This window comes from Lissotriton vulgaris, chromosome 2_1, assembly GCF_964263255.1.
Source record: "Lissotriton vulgaris chromosome 2_1, aLisVul1.2, whole genome shotgun sequence".
Classification (NCBI taxonomy): domain Eukaryota; kingdom Metazoa; phylum Chordata; class Amphibia; order Caudata; family Salamandridae; genus Lissotriton; species Lissotriton vulgaris.
Window position 1 is genome coordinate 126,782,445 of NC_141687.1, and position 17,226 is coordinate 126,799,670.

At 53.0% G+C, this 17,226-nt stretch overlaps 1 protein-coding gene across 1 annotated transcript in view; it reads right to left on the reverse strand.

Annotated features, from left to right (window-relative positions):
• PSPH (phosphoserine phosphatase) overlaps positions 1-13,783 on the reverse strand; it is a 210,024-nt gene extending 196,241 nt beyond the window's left edge. Inside the window, exon 1 of the mRNA XM_086958482.1 lies at positions 13,683-13,783. Coding sequence (XP_086814608.1) covers positions 13,683-13,732 — 50 coding nt within the window. The 5' untranslated portion in view covers positions 13,733-13,783. The remainder of the gene's footprint in view (positions 1-13,682) is intronic.
• Between the last annotated feature and the right edge of the window lie 3,443 nt (positions 13,784-17,226).

Sequence of the window (17,226 nt, forward strand, 5' to 3'; positions counted from 1 at the left end):
AGACATTTATAGAGCGCACTACTTACCCGTAGGGTCTCAAGGCGCTTGGGGGGGGGGGGGAGGGTGCCGTTACTGCTCGAACAGCCAGGTCTTGAGCTTCTTCCTGAAGGAGAGGTGGTCTTGGGTCAGGCGCAGGTCGGTCGGGAGGGAGTTCCAGGTCTTGGCGGCCAGGTAGGAGAAGGACCTTCCTCCTGTAGTCGCTCTTCGGATGCGGGGGACGGCGGCGAGGGCGTGGCTGGCTGATCGGAGGTGGCGTTTGGGAGCGTAGAAGTTGATTCGGTTGTTGAGGTAGCTCGGGCCTTGATCGTGTAGGGCTTTGTGTGCGTGGGTGAGGAGACGGAAGGTGATTCTTTTGTTGACGGGGAGCCAATGCAGGTCTCTCAGATGTCCGGAGATGTGGCTGTTTCGTGGGATGTCGAGGATGAGTCTGGCTGAGGCGTTCTGGATCCGCTGGAGTCTCTTCTGGAGCTTGGCGGTGGTACCGGCGTAGAAGGCGTTGCCGTAGTCCAGTCGGCTGGTGACGAGGGCCTGGGTGACTGTCTTCCTGGTCTCGGTGGGGATCCACCAGAACATCTTCCGTAGCATGCGTACGATGTTGAAGCACGACGAGGAGACGGCGTTGACTTGCCTGGTCATGGAGAGGGAGGAGTCCATGATGAAGCCCAGGTTGCGTGCGTGGTCCGTCGGTTTGGGTGCGGTGCCCAGGGCGGGGGGCCACCAGGAGTCGTCCCAGGCGGAGGGCGAGGAGCCCAGGATGAGGACCTCCGTCTTGTCTGAGTTCAGTTTCAGGCGGCTGGTCGTCATCCACTCGGCTACATCTTTCATCCCTTTGTGCAGATTGGCTCTGGCGGCGGCGGGGTCGTTGGTCAGGGAGAGGATCAGCTGGGTGTCGTCGGCGTAGGAGATTATGTTGAGGTTGTGTTGGCGTGCGATGGCCGCAAGGGGGCTCATGTAGACGTTGAAGAGGGTGGGGCTCAGCGAGGATCCTTGAGGGACGCCGCAGATGACTTCGGTGGCCTCTGACTTGTACGGTGGTAGGCGGACTCTCTGTGTTCTTCCGTCGAGGAAGGAGATGATCCATTCCAGTGCCTTCTCCTGGATTCCGACGTTGCTGAGGCGCTGCACTAGGGTGCGGTGGCAGACAGTGTCGAATGCCGCGGAGAGGTCTAGGAGGATGAGGGCCGCTGTATCTCCGTTGTCCATCAGGGCTCGGATGTCGTCGGTGGCAGCGATGAGGGCGGTCTCGGTGCTGTGGTTGGCTCGGAAGCCAGACTGTGAGGGGTCGAGGGATCCATTCGTCTTGAGGAAGGCGGCCAGCTGTTTGTTGACGGTCTTCTCGATGACTTTGGCTGGAAACGGGAGGAGCGAGATGGGGCGGTAATTCTTGAGTTCGGTGGGGTCCGCTGTGGGTTTCTTGAGAAGAGCGCTGAGTTCGGCGTGCTTCCAGCTCTCAGGGAAGGTGGGGGTCGGTCGGAGATCCGGAGTGGACGGAGTTCATCATGCGGACGGTGTCTTCGGTGCTGATCGGAGTCCAGGTGCGGAGGGTGGTGGTGGGCGGCGTTGCTGCGGTCGTGGCGTGCGTCGGTTGAATGCTGAAGCTGTTGTGTATGTCCGCGATCTTGTTGTGGAAGTAGGAGGCGAGGGAGTTGCAGAGGTCTTGCGATGGGGTGATGTTGTTGTTTCCGGCGTTGGGGTTGGAGAGCTCTTTCACGATGTTGAAGAGTTCCTTGCAGTTGTGTGCGTTGTTGTCCAGCCGGTCCTTGAATGCAGTTTTCTTGGCGGCGCGGATCAGTTGGTGGTGCTTCCGGGTGGCGAGCTTGAGGGTGGTCATGTTGTCCGGTGTTGGTTCTCTTCTCCAGACTTTCTCGAGGGCTCTGCAGTTCTTCTTGGAGCTCTTGAGTTCGTCGGTGAACCATGGGGCTTTCTTGCTGCCGGGTCTGCTGGGCGGGGTCCTCAGAGGGGCGAGTTCGTCCGCGCAGTTGCTGATCCACTTAGAGAGGTTGTCGGCGGCCTGGCTGGGGTTCGCTGAGCTGGCAGGAGGGTGCTGGCTCAGGGAAGCGGCGAGCTGGTCGGCTGTGATCTTGTTCCAGCTTCTTCGGGCAGCCTGTTGCTGGTGGTGGTGGATCGTCGTTCTTTTGAAGGTGAAGTGGACGCAGCTGTGGTCCGTCCAGTGGAGTCCGGTGGTGTGGCTGAAGGCGATGTCTTTGCTGGATGAGAAGACGGCGTTGAGTGTGTGTCCGGCGAGGTGGGTGGGGGTGGACACCAGCTGCTTGAGTCCGAGGTTGGCGAGGTTGTCGAGCAGGGTGATGGTGTTGCGGTCGTTGTTGTTCTCCAGGTGGAAGTTGAGGTCCCCCAGGAGGATGTAGTCAGCGGAGGGGAGGGCATGCGGGCTGACGAAGTCGGCGATGTCCTCGCTGAATTGTGTGCGTGGTCCCGGGGGTCGGTAGATCAGGGTGCCTCTGAGGGTGGTCTTCGGGTCGGTGTGGATCTGGAAGTGCAGGTGTTCGGCGGTCGTTAGGGTGTCGTCGGTGCTGGTCGTGATGCGGATGGTGTTCCTGTGGATGACGGCGATGCCTCCTCCCATCTGGTTGGCGGTGCGGTCCCTCCGGGTGATCTTGTAGCCCTCTGGGATGGCGATGGCGATGTCCGGCGCTGAAGAGGCGTTCATCCAGGTCTCCGTGAGGAAGGCAACGTCAGGGGCTGTGGTGTCGAGGAGGTTCCAGAGTTCGATGGCGTGTCTGTGGACGGAGCGGGTGTTGAGCAGGATGCACTTGAGGTGGTTGCTGCTGGTGTTCGGCTTGGCAGGTGCTGGTGCAGGGCAGGTCCGGATGCAGGTGAACTTGCAGGCGTGGCAGCTGAAGGGTCCGTGGGTGCGTCGTGGGGTGGCTCGGTAGCATCCTGGGATTCGGCCGGTGTTGAGTGCGATGAGGGTGGCGGCGGTGTACGTCAGGCGGGTGGGCCGGGGTCCTCGAGGGCCAGGGGTCCTGGCACTGGGCGCGGTCCAGGCGCGGACGGGCGCAGACGGGCTTACCTTTGGCGCGCCTTCGGCGCACAATCGGCGCGCCCGCTGCGCGTGACCGCTGCGCGTGACCGCTGCGCGTTCGCACGGTCGCCATATATGGCGAAGTGCGCGGGGGGCGGAGCAGCTGGGAGGCGGGAGCGTACAGAAGGAAAAAAGGGGCGGGGTTAGCGGCGGTGGCGGGAAGCGGGGAGCGGGGAGGGAAGACGAAGGGCAACTTGTAAACAGCAAAACAGGCACTTACAGAAGAAAAATACAAAAACAATTACAACAGGGGCACAGGGCGAGAAGCGGCGCCCAGGAGCCTGCAGGTCAGGCGAGCACGGACCACGCCGCTCGAAGGCAGGGGGCGTGGTCACGCGGCGGCAGCCGGGGCAGGTAGGCAGTCAGGCGGGGAGGCACACGCAGCAGCTGGTGGCCGTGCGGCGCGGGGGTGTCCTAGAACTAGGTCACACTCACCTGTGTCGCACGGTCGCCATATATGGCCAAGTGCGCGGGGGGCGGAGCAGCTGGGAGGCGGGAGCGGGGAGGGTACAGAAGGAAAAAAGGGGCGGGGTTAGCGGCGGTGGCGGGAAGCGGGGAGCGGGGAGGGAAGACGAAGGGCAACTTGTAAACAGCAAAACAGGCACTTACAGAAGAAAAATACAAAAACAATTACAACAGGGGCACAGGGCGAGAAGCGGCGCCCAGGAGCCTGCAGGTCAGGCGAGCACGGACCACGCCGCTCGAAGGCAGGGGGCGTGGTCACGCGGCGGCAGCCGGGGCAGCGAGGCAGTCAGGCGGGGAGGCACACGCAGCAGCTGGTGGCCGTGCTGCGCGGGGGTGTCCTAGAACTAGGCATTATTTGCAGTGTACGATTGCACCAGGCACACACCACCAGCAATCAGTGCACGCTTTCACCAAGCATACACACCACCAGCCATCAGTGCACGATTCCAACAGGCACGGACACCACCAGCCGTCAGTGCATGCTTCCACCAGACACACACACCACCAGCAGTCAGTGCACCCTATCACGTGGCACACACCATCAGCCGTCAGTGCACGCTTTCACCAGGCACACACACCACCAGCCATCAGTGCACGCTTCCACCAGGCATACACAACACCAGCAGTCAGTGCACGCTTCCACCAGGCACACACACCACCAGCCATCAGTGCACGCTTCCACTAGGCATACACACCACCAGCCGTCAGTGCACGCTTCCACCAGGCACACACACCACCAGCCATCAGTGCACGCTTCCACCAGGCATACACAACACCAGCCGTCAGTGCACGCTCCCACCAGGCACACACCACCATCTGTCAGTGCACGCTTTCACCAGGCACACACACCACCAGCCGTCAGTGCACGCTTTCACCAGGCACACATACACCAGCCAGCCGTCAGTGCACGCTTTCACCAGGCACACAGACCACCAGCTGTAAGTGCAAGCTTCCACCAGGCACACACACCACCAGATGTCAGTGCACGCTTCCACTAGGCATACACACCACCAGACGTCAGTGCACACTTACACCAGGCATACACACCACCAGCCATCAGTGCACGCTTTCACCAGGCACAGACACCACCAGCCATCAGTGCACGCTTCCACCAGGCACACACCACCAGCCGTCAGTACATGCTTTCACCAGACACACATACACCAGCCATCCGTCAGTGCATGCTTTCACCAGGCACACACACCACCAGCCGTCAGTGTACGCGTTCACCAGGCACACACACAACCAGCCGTCAGTGCACGCTTTCACCAGGAAAACACACCACCAGCTGTCAGTGCACGCCTTCACCAGGCACACACACCACCAGCCGTCAGTGCACGCTTACACCAGGCATACACACCACCAACCGTCAATGCATGCTTCCACCAGGCATACACACCACCAGCCATCAGTGCACGATTACAACAGGCACACACTCCACCAGCCATCGGTGCACGATTCCACCATGCATGCACACCACCAGCCGTCAGTGCACGCCTCCACCAGGCACACACAACCAGCCGTCAGTGCACGCTTTCACCAGGAACACACACCACCAGCCGCCAGTGCACGCTTTCACAAGGCACACACATCACCAGCCGTTAGTGCACGCTTCCACCAGGCACACACACCACCAGCCATCACTGCACACTTCCACCAGGCACACACCACCAGCCGAAAGTGCACGCTTCCACCAGACACACACACCACCAGCCGTCAGTGCACGCTTTCACCAGGCACACACACCACCAGCCGTCAGTGCAGCAGGCAGGCTCTTCTCAGAGTTTCTTGGTAAATATGTGTTCGTTGCCTGGGAGGGAGTGGGTCGAGTTTCCTTAAACCATGCTGAGTATGCAGGTGCAGTGCATGAACTCCTGTGTGAGTGAGTCACGCTGCCTGGGGCTCACTCACTCCACACTTGTAAATTGTGCCTGCACCAGGCATTTTCTCATTTGCAAAGTTCAGCGCATGCGCACAGCTAGGCAGCCCTCACACCCCCCGGAATGACTGTTTCCTCCAACCAGAATGGAAACAAATTTCATAGCTATGAAAACAAGTTCATTTGATGAAAAGAACTGTTAACAAAAACCATGTCCAGCTATTGTAGATCTGGCAACTTAACCAAAACAGCAACAAAAAACAAACAAGCATTGGCATAGCCACTAGGTCTCGCTTTTTGGACCATATAAGTATTTAGTTATGCAGCAGAATATCCTTGGTGCAACAACACCAACCGTTGCATGGCTAAACACTTATAAGGTCCCAAATGTGAGACCTATTGGCTATGCCAATGCTTGTTGTAATTGGTTATTCTTGTCCTACCCGGGACACTCAACAAAGTTTTTCATGTTGAAGGTCGCAAGGGGTAGGCTCAAGATCCCCGCAGCCCCTGCGGCTCTCCAGGTAGCACCCATCCTGTGGGGGCTGCCTCTTTTATTTTCCTCCTGAGCAGAAGGAGCAGCCTTAATTTCTACTGCCAAAGGCAGAAGCAAAACTGTATTTTCAGCCTAGAAGAGTGTAAGCAGGGAATTAGACTGCCCACATTCTTCTGAGCAAGGAACAAGACAGAGTCCCAGGGATAGGGTCCACATGACACTGTCTCTGGCCTTACAAACGCTCGGAGAGCGGGGCTGCATGCCCCCTTACCCATAAATTAACAAATCAGCCCCCGGGGATGATGCCTGGGGCCTTGAAATGGCTCAGGAGGAGTGCTCCACACCCATACACCCAACATAATGCAGTGGCCCAAGGGGATGACTTGGAGAAGGAGGCAGACGCCCCCTCCCCAAAAACATTAGTTGCTCCATGGCACGACGTCATAAATTATGTCATAGAACATGTCATGAGTGATGTAATATGTGAGGCAATAAGCAGTTCACGGTAGGAGTGCAAGTTATAGTTAGTTCTCTGAAATATAACTGGTGAATTTCTGTGTTTCTTTAGTTCAAAACGTTATGTTGGCACAGGCATAATCACCTAATTATAATGTTAGTATAAACAACAAGAAACTGGTACCAAGGCCAAAGTACAGGGCGCTCGACAAGATGTAAGGGAGAAAGTAAAAGTTTGTATCATAAGTTGCTGGTGCTCTAGAAGTAGGGTCAGCTACCAAAGAAACCCCATATGGAAGTAACCCTCTGTGCAGTCTGAGGTATATCCTAGGATAGTCTTGTATTTTGGTACAGTGCATATCTGAGGGTAATTCACGTGTTTTGAGGTAGACAAATGTTCATCATGGGGGCCATTTCAGCAGTCGATTTGTGCTGCATGAAGTGAATGTCATACCTAGTATTTTTACATAGGTGGATACTTCTCCATACTCACACAGTTTCTCTTATTTACTCATGAAAGCATCGGCATTTTTTAAGAGTTTGGACATGTGCCACTCTACGGCAATTTTGCATCAACAGCACTTGCAAGCCAAATCAGGGAATATTGTGCGCTTAATAGCAAAACAAAACTGCATGTCCCAAAATGCAAAGAGTTCTTGGCAAGAAATAACATTGGACTTTCTGTCGTTGCACATAATATAATAGATCAAGATTTAATGTAATTTTCATATATTTTGTAATACATGAAGCATCACATGTTCATGTCTGTATGGGCTCCTACCATATATCGAGCCTTTGTATAAGGCATGTTTGTTCTAATTATTGTCATATCAGTGTAATTAGGAGGGATGGTAGTCTGTTTAAGCAATTTAATTTAATGTTGTTATCTATTAATATTAATGGTAGCTCAGTAGTTTGAGCCACTGCTTACAAGAGCAGTCCATAATATGGAGGTCACACATTAAAATTCCACTGGATCTATGTCGCATTTTATTCATGTGGGCTAACGAAGTGAGTCCTAGTGATGCCAGACAGATGTTATTGTCAAATGCATCACCCACTATGACAAAGTCATTTAACAACGTAATGCATTCTGATTCTTATAGATCTTTAAACTTCTTTCGCATTGTTTCACTGATGATCATAAATTGCTGTTTGCAGGTGCTTTAGTTTGCAATAAAAAAAAATGAAATCGGACAGGTTGCAATATTTGAAACTGAGAGTGAGATGTGAACGAGACGTGTTAAGCACGACATAATTCAAAATTTGCAAACATTCGTGACAAGAATTTTCAATTCTATTAAGGACTAGGAGGCGAGGATTATGCTTAGTCTCATTTCTTTATTGAAATGCTCAGCAGCCAAGTAAAAAACCACATTACCCAGAAACACTTGGGTAATAACCATAGAGTCTCATTAGCATAAATAGGTGAACAGACAATCCCACTTCCTCTTTCTTTGGTGAGGAGAATCCAGGAAACAGTAAACAATCTAAAAGTCAATGCAACAGCCAATATCAGTCCAATGAAGGCAACGAAGGGAGACATCCCAAACAGCTGAAGGCAGAAAAACAGAAGACTTCTTTAGAGAAGATAACAGGCGCTCCTACGAGGAACTGGAGGCGCATCACTTGGGATCAGAACCTGAAAAGAGACACAAAGCCGTAATAGCCATTCCAACAAAAACAGACATATTCCGAAGTAAGGGTGGGAAAAGAAGACGATGCAATATATACTGTTGTAACAGAGTAATGCAAAACAATTGTCAGTAACATAATGTACAATCTATGGGTGGGATAATCCTCGCCTCCTAGTCCTTAATAGAATTGAAAATTCTTGTCACGAATGTTTGCAAATTTTGAATTCTATTGCAGGACAGGAGGCTCCGATTATGCTTGTTCAAAGCTCATCCAACACCACAGACGCAACCGAAGGTACAGGTTTAAAGTAAAACGTCTTAAACACAGAATCTGTTGACCAATCAGCAGCTTTCATAAGGTCCCCCAAGGTGACCCCCAATGAAAAAGCCTTAGAGGCCATGGCTCCCCGAGCTGAATGAGCCCCAAAAACAGAAACATCGATCCCTGCCTCTCCCATAAGCCACCGTACCCAGCGAGCCAACGTAGCTGGAGTAACGGGGCGGAAAGGCTTCAGTAATGCAATTAACAGTTGACCATGCAAATCAGAACGAATAAGAGAAGTACTCACCTCATAAGCTTTCAGGCATTGGACCACACAAAGGTTGGGACGGGCCGGAAAAGAAGGGTAAGAGATAATGTCAGTATCAGTCTTGGTGCGCCGGGAAAGGCGAAATTCAACCCCTTCAGGAGTAAAACTTTGACCAGCAAGATCCAAAGCGTGAACGTCAGAAATCCGTTTGCAAGAAAGCAAACATAGCAACATGGTAAGCTTGGCCGAAAGTTGCTTGCGCGAAAGCAAGGAATTAACCGGCCAAGCTTCCAAAAATCGCAAAACAACCGAAACGTCCCATAAGGCCACATATTTGGGGCGTGGAGGGACAGCCATACGAACGCCCTTAAGGACCTTGGACACCAAAGGATGTTCCCCTACAGGTTTACCATCAATTGGGACATGACCTGCTGAAATAGCAGAGCGGAAATTATTGATAGTACGGTATGCCAGACCAGAAGCCAAATACAGGGAGGCTAGAAAATTGACAACTAAAGAAACATCCGCTGATGTTGGATCAGCTTGCCGTTGAGCACACCAGTCACTCCAACGTTTCCAGGAACCCCTGTAGCGCTTGTGGGTATTTGGTGCCCAGGCGTTACCGAGGAGTCTGGTAGCGTCCGAAGAAAGGCCCGACACAGCCCATCGTTCCCCGAAATCCGCCACGCCAGGAGAAGGAGAGAGCCTGACTGAACTAGGGGATGCGGATTCTGAAGCGGATCTAGCAGGAGATTCTGCTTCGGAGGCAGAAGAAATGGCAATGCGCAAGTCATTTCCAAGAGAACAGGGAACCAAGGTTGGGCACGCCACAGAGGAGTGATCAGAATCAGCTCCGCCTGAAAACGTTTCACATATGCCAGAACCCTGGGGATCATCATAAACGGGGGAAACGCATAACACAGGGAGGTCGGCCACGGTTGAAGGAAGGCATCCGTTGCCAGAGCCTCCGGGTCCGGTCTCCAGCTGAAGAACCGGGGAAGCTGTGCATTGAGTCGGGACGCAAAGAGGTCGATCTGACAAGGGCCCCAGGTCCGTAGAAGTTGTTGAAATACCCGCGGATGGAGTCTCCAGTCGCTGAAATCCCTCAGGTACCTGGAATTCCAATCCGCCACCACATTGCGACAACCCGGAAGGTACTCCGCAATAACTGTGATCCCGTTGTGTAGACAATAATGCCAAAACTCTTTGGCGATCTCCGCCAACAACCTCGAACGAGTTCCTCCGAGCTTGTTGATATAACGGACCGCTGATACATTGTCCATTCGGAGAAGTATACAGCAGCGGGACTGAAGTGGAGACAGACATTTGATCGCGAACGATCCCGCCAGTAACTCCAAACAATTGATGTGGAGACAATGCTCCTGGGGGGACCATCTGCCCCCCGTCGTGACCGATCCGCAGCGGGCTCCCCAGCCCCATTGACTGGCATCCGACTCGATCACAATCTCCGGAGAAGATCCGAAGAGGGCCCTGCCGTTCCAGGCCTCCATGTGATTCAACCACCACGTCATTTCCGACTTCGCCTCCTCCGACAGAGGGATGTGATCGGAATAGCGTAGGCCCCTCTGAAGATGTTGAATCTTCAAACGCTGCAACGCACGGTAATGCAGTGGAGCCGGAAATATCGCCTGCAGAGAAGACGCTAAAAGCCCTACAACTCGAGCTAACGATCTCAACGACACCGTCGGACTCGAGACAACAGACTTCAATTCCCGTTTGATGTAACGAACTTTCTGACGAGGTAGCAGAAGTTGACAAGAAAGGGAATTGATTTGAAACCCCAAGAAATCTATCACCTGTGTAGGTTGAAGAACAGATTTGGGAACATTCACCAAAAATCCCAGAGACTGGAGCAGATCTATGGTCCACGTCAGGTGAGACATAAGCTTGACCGGACAATCCGCTAACAGGAGGATGTCGTCCAAATAGATGATCAAGCGAACTCCGCGACTGCGGAGATATTCCACGACCGGACGCAACAGTTTCGTGAAGCACCACGGTGCTGACGAAAGGCCGAATGGAAGAACCTGATATTGATACCATATCCCCAGCCATTGGAATTGAAGAAAGCGGCAATGGGGCGGAAAAATCGGAACCGAGAGGTATGCATCCTTGAGGTCTAGACGGACCATCCAATCCCGTTCCCTCAGGAGATCCCTCAACAGATGGATTCCCTCCATCTTGAAGTGGCGGTAAACCACTCCCGCATTGAAGTCCTTCAGGTTCAGGACCAACCTCGATCCCCCTCCCTTCTTCTCCACAAGGAAGATTGAGCTGGCAAAGCCCTGAGGATGGCGCACCGTCGGCACAATCGCACCCTTGGCCTCCAGAGACCTGAGTTCCTCTGTGATGAACTCTCGACTTTGGTTTGAGAAATGGAGAGGATAAGGAAGACGGGACTGACAAACAGGATGATAAAACTCTAGCTTGAAGCCCTGAACTGTCTCCAACACCCATGCATCGCTGGAGATTGATCGCCAGTTCTCTAGGAAAAGGCGAATCCTGCCCCCCAGAACAACACTGCATGCAGGAAGAATGCTCACCTGAAGTGGCGGAATCGTGGTAGCCGCTGGCGGATCCACCAGCACGTCCTTTTTTGAACTGGCCACGGCCTTTCCTGGAGGGATAGAAGTTTGAACGAGGGGTATATCCCGAGTCCTGCTGACCTCCACGTTGGGACTGGTAGCCCTTCTGGGAGGGCTGCTGCTGACCACGGCCGGAGGAACGCCCCCTACTTCTTCCGGCCCTGTTGAAAACCGGACGAAGGGTCCGGCGAAGAGATGCCTGAGCTTTATCCAGGCCGGCGAATGTATTCACAAAGTTGGTCAGCTCCTTCAAAAATGGTTGCCCAAAAAGAAGGCCCTGAGCCGCAGGACCTGACTCGGAAGTAGCCAACTCTTGCAGTTTAGGATCTAGTTTCAGCAGAATGGATCTGCGCCTCTCAGCAGAGAGTGCGCAGTTGGCATTACCCAACTGGCAAATGGCGCGCTGAGCCCAATTAATCAGCTCATCCGGATCCACCATCCGGTTAGTACTCTTAGCCAGGAAACCGAGGTCCAACATTTTGGTAAGAGGGCCCAGGAGGTCTAAAACCTTGTCCTGGCAAGCCCGCCAGGACCTATCCAGACCCTTCTTGGGATCTTTCGCAAATTTTCGGAGGCACGTTGTCATAGTGGGATCCACCTCAGGGGTCTCCGCCAGATGATCAGCCAAGTCTGGTCGTGGGCACTCAGACCGGAGACGGGCACGTACCTCCTTTTCAAAGGGTTGGCGTATGTGTTGCTGGACGTATTCTGTCACAGCCTGAGAAGGAAGCCAAGCCGTGGACTGGGGGTGGACAATGTCCGCCGGCTCAAAAGTCAGGACAGGTGGATGTGAAGACGCATCAACAAAATGCTCCTTGCATTTCTTTTTCTTGGGAGGAGGAGGAGCGGGATCCGAAGAAGAGGATGATTGCAGGTCATCGCTCTCATCTTCCTCAACAACAGCGTCAGGTTTGGCAGAGGACAAGGACAGCGCCAATTTTTTGAAGACAGAAGAATGTGGAGCTGCAGGAGAAGAGGACGACTTCTTAGCCGCAGGGACCCAACCCTGCTGCTCAGCATATTTAGTCAAGTGCCTTTTGAGAGGCGTAATAGCACGCACTAGTGCCTTATTCATCGAGTGCTGGACTCCATGGTCCAAAGCCTCAACCAAATGTTGCTCCATGGTGTCTGGAGCCTCCTCGTCGTACTCTTCGTCATCCTCATAAAAGTAATCACTCATGGTTCACCAGTAATGTGAAAATATATATGCCCACAAATGAGGAATCCAAGGTATAAACAAGCCAAAGGCTCAAATAAAGGGGGGTGAAAAAACCCTCACAGCAAGCCCAAAGCTGTAGAGACTACAGGCCAAAATATAATTAGAGAGTGGAGGGAGGGCTCACTGTGACCAAAAACGTCACCCTAGGCAAAGCCTATGCCAAATTTTACAACCAGTATCTTAGTGCAGACACTGGCGTCGACAGGGTCAATCCTGGAGGCTTGTGGGCGGTAACGCCGCAGGGGACGTCCTTCTAAAGAGCTCCGGTGAAGTAAACAACACGGAGCGCCGGAAACATCAAAACGCGCATGCGCGTTAATCCGGCCGCCTGAGCAGGAAGGAGAGCAGCTCGCGCACACCGCGCGAGGCAGCCCAGACCCCAGAAAAACCACTCCACAAAGAAACAGAACTCGGGCACAAAGCGCCCGACTCCAGGGCGGAGAAGCCTCGCACCCAGCCGCGCCGTCACCAGAACGCAACACGAACGGGACGGAAGGCAAACACAACCAGCGCGACACGCGCGTAAAAGGCAATACAATCAGCGCAACACACGCGGAAAACAAAGCGGCAAGAATGCAAATTAGAAGCCGCGCAATGAACACACAGTGCAAGGCAAATAACAGTAATAAAGGTAAGAAGCACTTAACTGGCTGCGGAGCAGCAAAGAAAGAGGAAGTGGGATTGTCTGTTCACCTATTTATGCTAATGAGACTCTATGGTTATTACCCAAGTGTTTCTGGGTAATGTGGTTTTTTACTTGGCTGCTGAGCATTTCAATAAAGAAATGAGACTAAGCCTCCTGTCCTGCAATAGAATTGCAAGCAATCCCATGTATTGGGTGAATGATAACCGTCACCAGTCCTTACTTTTTAGCAGAGAACACTTTGCTTTGTAGGCTGTTTTAGACCACTTAAAAATTCTTGCATTACACAAAAGTGGGTTGTAAATGTAACCCTATTACATGAACTAATCTTATTAAATAGACTTAACTGGTTCGTTCTGCTCATGATAAAGTCGCTTAAAGTGTCACACATGAAGCAATAGAATGTCAGTCGGCGGCGGCACATGAAAACATGAAGTAAATGTCATAGTCAAACTGAAATCTTGCAGCTATGAGTGTTTTACAATACGGGCCATGCCTGCTCCTCCTAATTATGGAACTGCTTCAGTGAAATGTTGGATACAGAGAGGTTCATCCCGGCTCTGTGCGTTTGTTTGAAAGTTTTTATATCTACAAAACTATCACACAAGCACAGAGCAGTGATGAACTATTCTCAAGCATACTAATAAATAAAGGTCCTACCGCCGACCCAAAACGTTACAAAAGAGGGCACAGAGAAGATTTACACACCTCTTTACGGCAGTGCACAAGAGCGACCACACGCTGCTCCTGCCCCTCATGTTTGGGAGACACACAAACCCCACTGTACACAACTGCTTCAGGAGGCAGATCTCGGCAACTTCCTTGCACAAGCCCAACCCCTCATAGAAAACAATCGAAAATAAAGCCAACCCGCACAATAAAGGGGAAACAAAACACAATTTACTTTAGAAATCAAACATCAATTCGTGTCATCCATGTACACTAGTGTGTCAAGTCAAGGGCCTGGCTAGAAACCAAAATTCTGATTCAGCACCGCAGACCAGGATTATGCCTTCTTTTCTTTTACTAATTCTGCAGCAACATTTAAAACCCAATTGAATTGTAAAGTGCGGCAATAAATATGGCTATGTATCCCATGGGTTATGCAAAAGGAAATAACTAATATGTCCTATTAGGAAGTCGCATATTCATAAAGCGGACACTGCTCAGGAATCGATCTAAGTACCCAATCACTTGTTTGACAGATTTGTGATTGAGCGCTGTATTGTGTTGTTTTTGCATGTTATTTCATTGTTTACTTGGTAATATTAGACTGCAAAGGTATGTGCTTCTAAAAAGGAGAGGTTACAGTCTTTGAAATTAGTTGTAGGCAATTCTCAGAAATACATTAATAGAGATTAAGGCAAACATGCACGTGCCTTAGAGTAGGTTTCACTCAGAGAAAGGAGGCATGCAGAGAGGATTGAAAAAAATCAGAGGTCTTTGTGTAGGAAGAAATTAGAGACGACAATCAGAAGGCTTTTTAGCTGAAGGTTTTTCCGGGGTCCGTGTAGAGAGCCACACGGGCTCTCCCATACAATGTTGCCAGCACTCCACACATCCACGCATGCACCGGGGTATAAATAAAGAAGGCCGAAGACCACAGACCAAAGACCTATAACTGGTGTATGTGTCTGTATTACGAGCTGCCCAGCGACCACGTGCCAGGCCCTGACCTGACCTCTTACACTGGCGACGAGGCCGGTCGACGCACACGCGTGCCTAGCTGCCCCTATCCAGGGTGATACGGCGTGCCTGTTTCCTGCTGCGGAGCCCACCCGCTTGCACTCCGGTACCCGACTCCGGCTTTGAGGCCCGCCCACAATCTCCCCATCGGGAGCGCCTTCAGCTGGCGGGACTCGGCGGGTGATCGGTTCGAAGCCTTGTAGCTCCAGGAAGGTGCGTGTGAGACTGCCCCCTTTTGCCCCCGCCTGCGCATCGACGCGCAACTCACTTTTCCTCCGAGGCGCGAGGTGAAGGGCCGCGCGGAGGCCTGCAGGAGTCAGCACCTGTCCTCAGCCGAAGGGGAAGGGGCGACGCGCAGCACGAGGCAGCAGAGCCACGCGCAGAAGCTGGGAGGCCCCAGGTTCGCCACCCCAATCAGCGAAAAGGCAGCGAGGATAGTGGCAGGAAGAAGACGCTTCCCTCTAGCATCAACGAGCATTGGCAAGGCCAGGAGTCTGCACGTTCACCCCTGGTCCCAGCGTCATTGGCAACAAGCATTAGCAAACGCAAGGGTGTTCATAGACAGTCCTGACCCCCAGACACGCAGCGACCCAGGACAGCGCTAGAGATTATCCGCGCAGGGAAAGCTCAGAGGGAAAGGATTAGCTTCGTACGTCCCTGCCAGACCAACAAGCTTTGGCCAACCCAACTGTCTGGGCAAGAAAGCATAGCACGCCGGGACCACACAGGCAAGCACGAACAAACCAGCAAATAGCCTGAAGTATGTCCAACACAGCACCGGGAGCAGGCCAAGCCAGGGCAGGACAAAATCCACCGGTGGTGGTAGTCCCGCCACCCGCGGTAGTCGCACCGCCGCCGCCAGGCCAAAACTAGGCCGGGGCCATCGCGCCAATGCCGCACAGCCACATGCACTCAGGCGCAGCGCCAATTCCACCGTTCAGTGAGGCGGCGGACCCTGCAACAGCGGCTCCGAGATGGAAGGCGTGGGTCGGAAGACTAAACCTTTATTTCAAGGGCACCCGGGAGAGGTCGCTTCTCATCCTGTACCGGGGTCCAGAGATCTACGATCTGTTTGAGACACTCCCCAACACCGGACCAGAGCACGACTACGACGCCGCGGTCGCTGCACCCGATGCCCACTTTGACCCCCAACTCAACAACGACTTCAAAAAATTCAAATTCAAAAGAGCGTAGCAAACCGAATCTGAATCAATGGACATGTTCTATGCCCGGCTACGCAGGCTGGCCAAAACCTGGCCGTTCACCAACCCGAGAGAAGAAATCCGAGATCAGATTATTGTAGGTTGCCGCTCGAAACTATTGAGAAGGCTTATTCTCCGACAGCCCGGCATCTCGCTGGATGAGATACTGATCCTGGCCAGGTCACACGAGCTGTCAGACGCCAGGGCGGAAGAGATGGGGGTCGCTCTACAAACACCAGTGGCCACACCGGCTATGACCAGGACAACGCCGATCAATGAAGAGAAGGTCGACGCGATTCAAAGAAGACCCCAGGCAGCCCGCCTACGGGCCCCCTTCCCTCGAGGGAGCCAGTGCGGGTACTGTGGCGAAGACCACCCAGCGACGGGGACATGTGGGGCAAAAGGAAAGACATGCTTGAAATGTGGTCGACTAAACCATTTCGTGGCAGTATGCAGAGGAGGAAAGTACAGACCAGCAGGTCAGAGGCCCAGGACCGTGACGCAACGCGTTCGGCAGTTGTCGCTGGACCAAGAACCGCCTCCTCCAGACAGTCAAGCCCAAGGGAGGCGACCCCGATATGAAGATGACGAGGACGATGAGGTGTATGTCATCTCATACGTCAGCAGAGCGTCGATCAAGAGAAGACCGCCGGCCATGTGCTCCATCTCCATAAAAGGCACCGAGATGGAAGCGCTTATAGACACGGGGGCCTCAGTAAATGTAATGGACTCTGACCAGTACGACAAGATGTCTCCCAAGCCTCCTCTTGCACCGTCAAACGCAAGGATTTATACCTAAGGTGGCACCGAGCCGCTACCACTGAGAGGGGTTATCCAGACGACAGTTGTAAATGGCGAATACTGAACGTAAACACGTTTTCACATCATGGAAGGGAAGAAAGGAACCCTGTTGAGTTGCCACAAGGCAGAGGACCTTGGACTAGTGTTCTTTGCGAACCAGGTACACCAGGCACATGCAGACATCCTCTTGAAGGAATTCCCAGCACTGTTCCAAAGCCTTGGAAAACTGAAAGGGAGAAAATTCAAACTCCACATCGACACCTCTATGAAACCAGTAGCCCTCAGACACAGACGAGTGCCATTCAACCTGAGACCGCAGGTGGAGGAAGAACTCCAGAAATTGGAAGACCTGGGGGTGATAGAAAAGGTGTCGGGCCCGACACCATGGATGTCCCCGTTGGTAGTAGCGCCTAAGCCTAAACAGCCTGGGGCGATTAGGCTGTGTGTAGATATGAGGTTGCCCAACGTGGCTGTCAAACGGGAGAGACACATCACCCCTACCATGGACGACATAGTGGCCGACCTGAATGGGGCCAAATGGTTCTCGAAATTGGACCTCAACT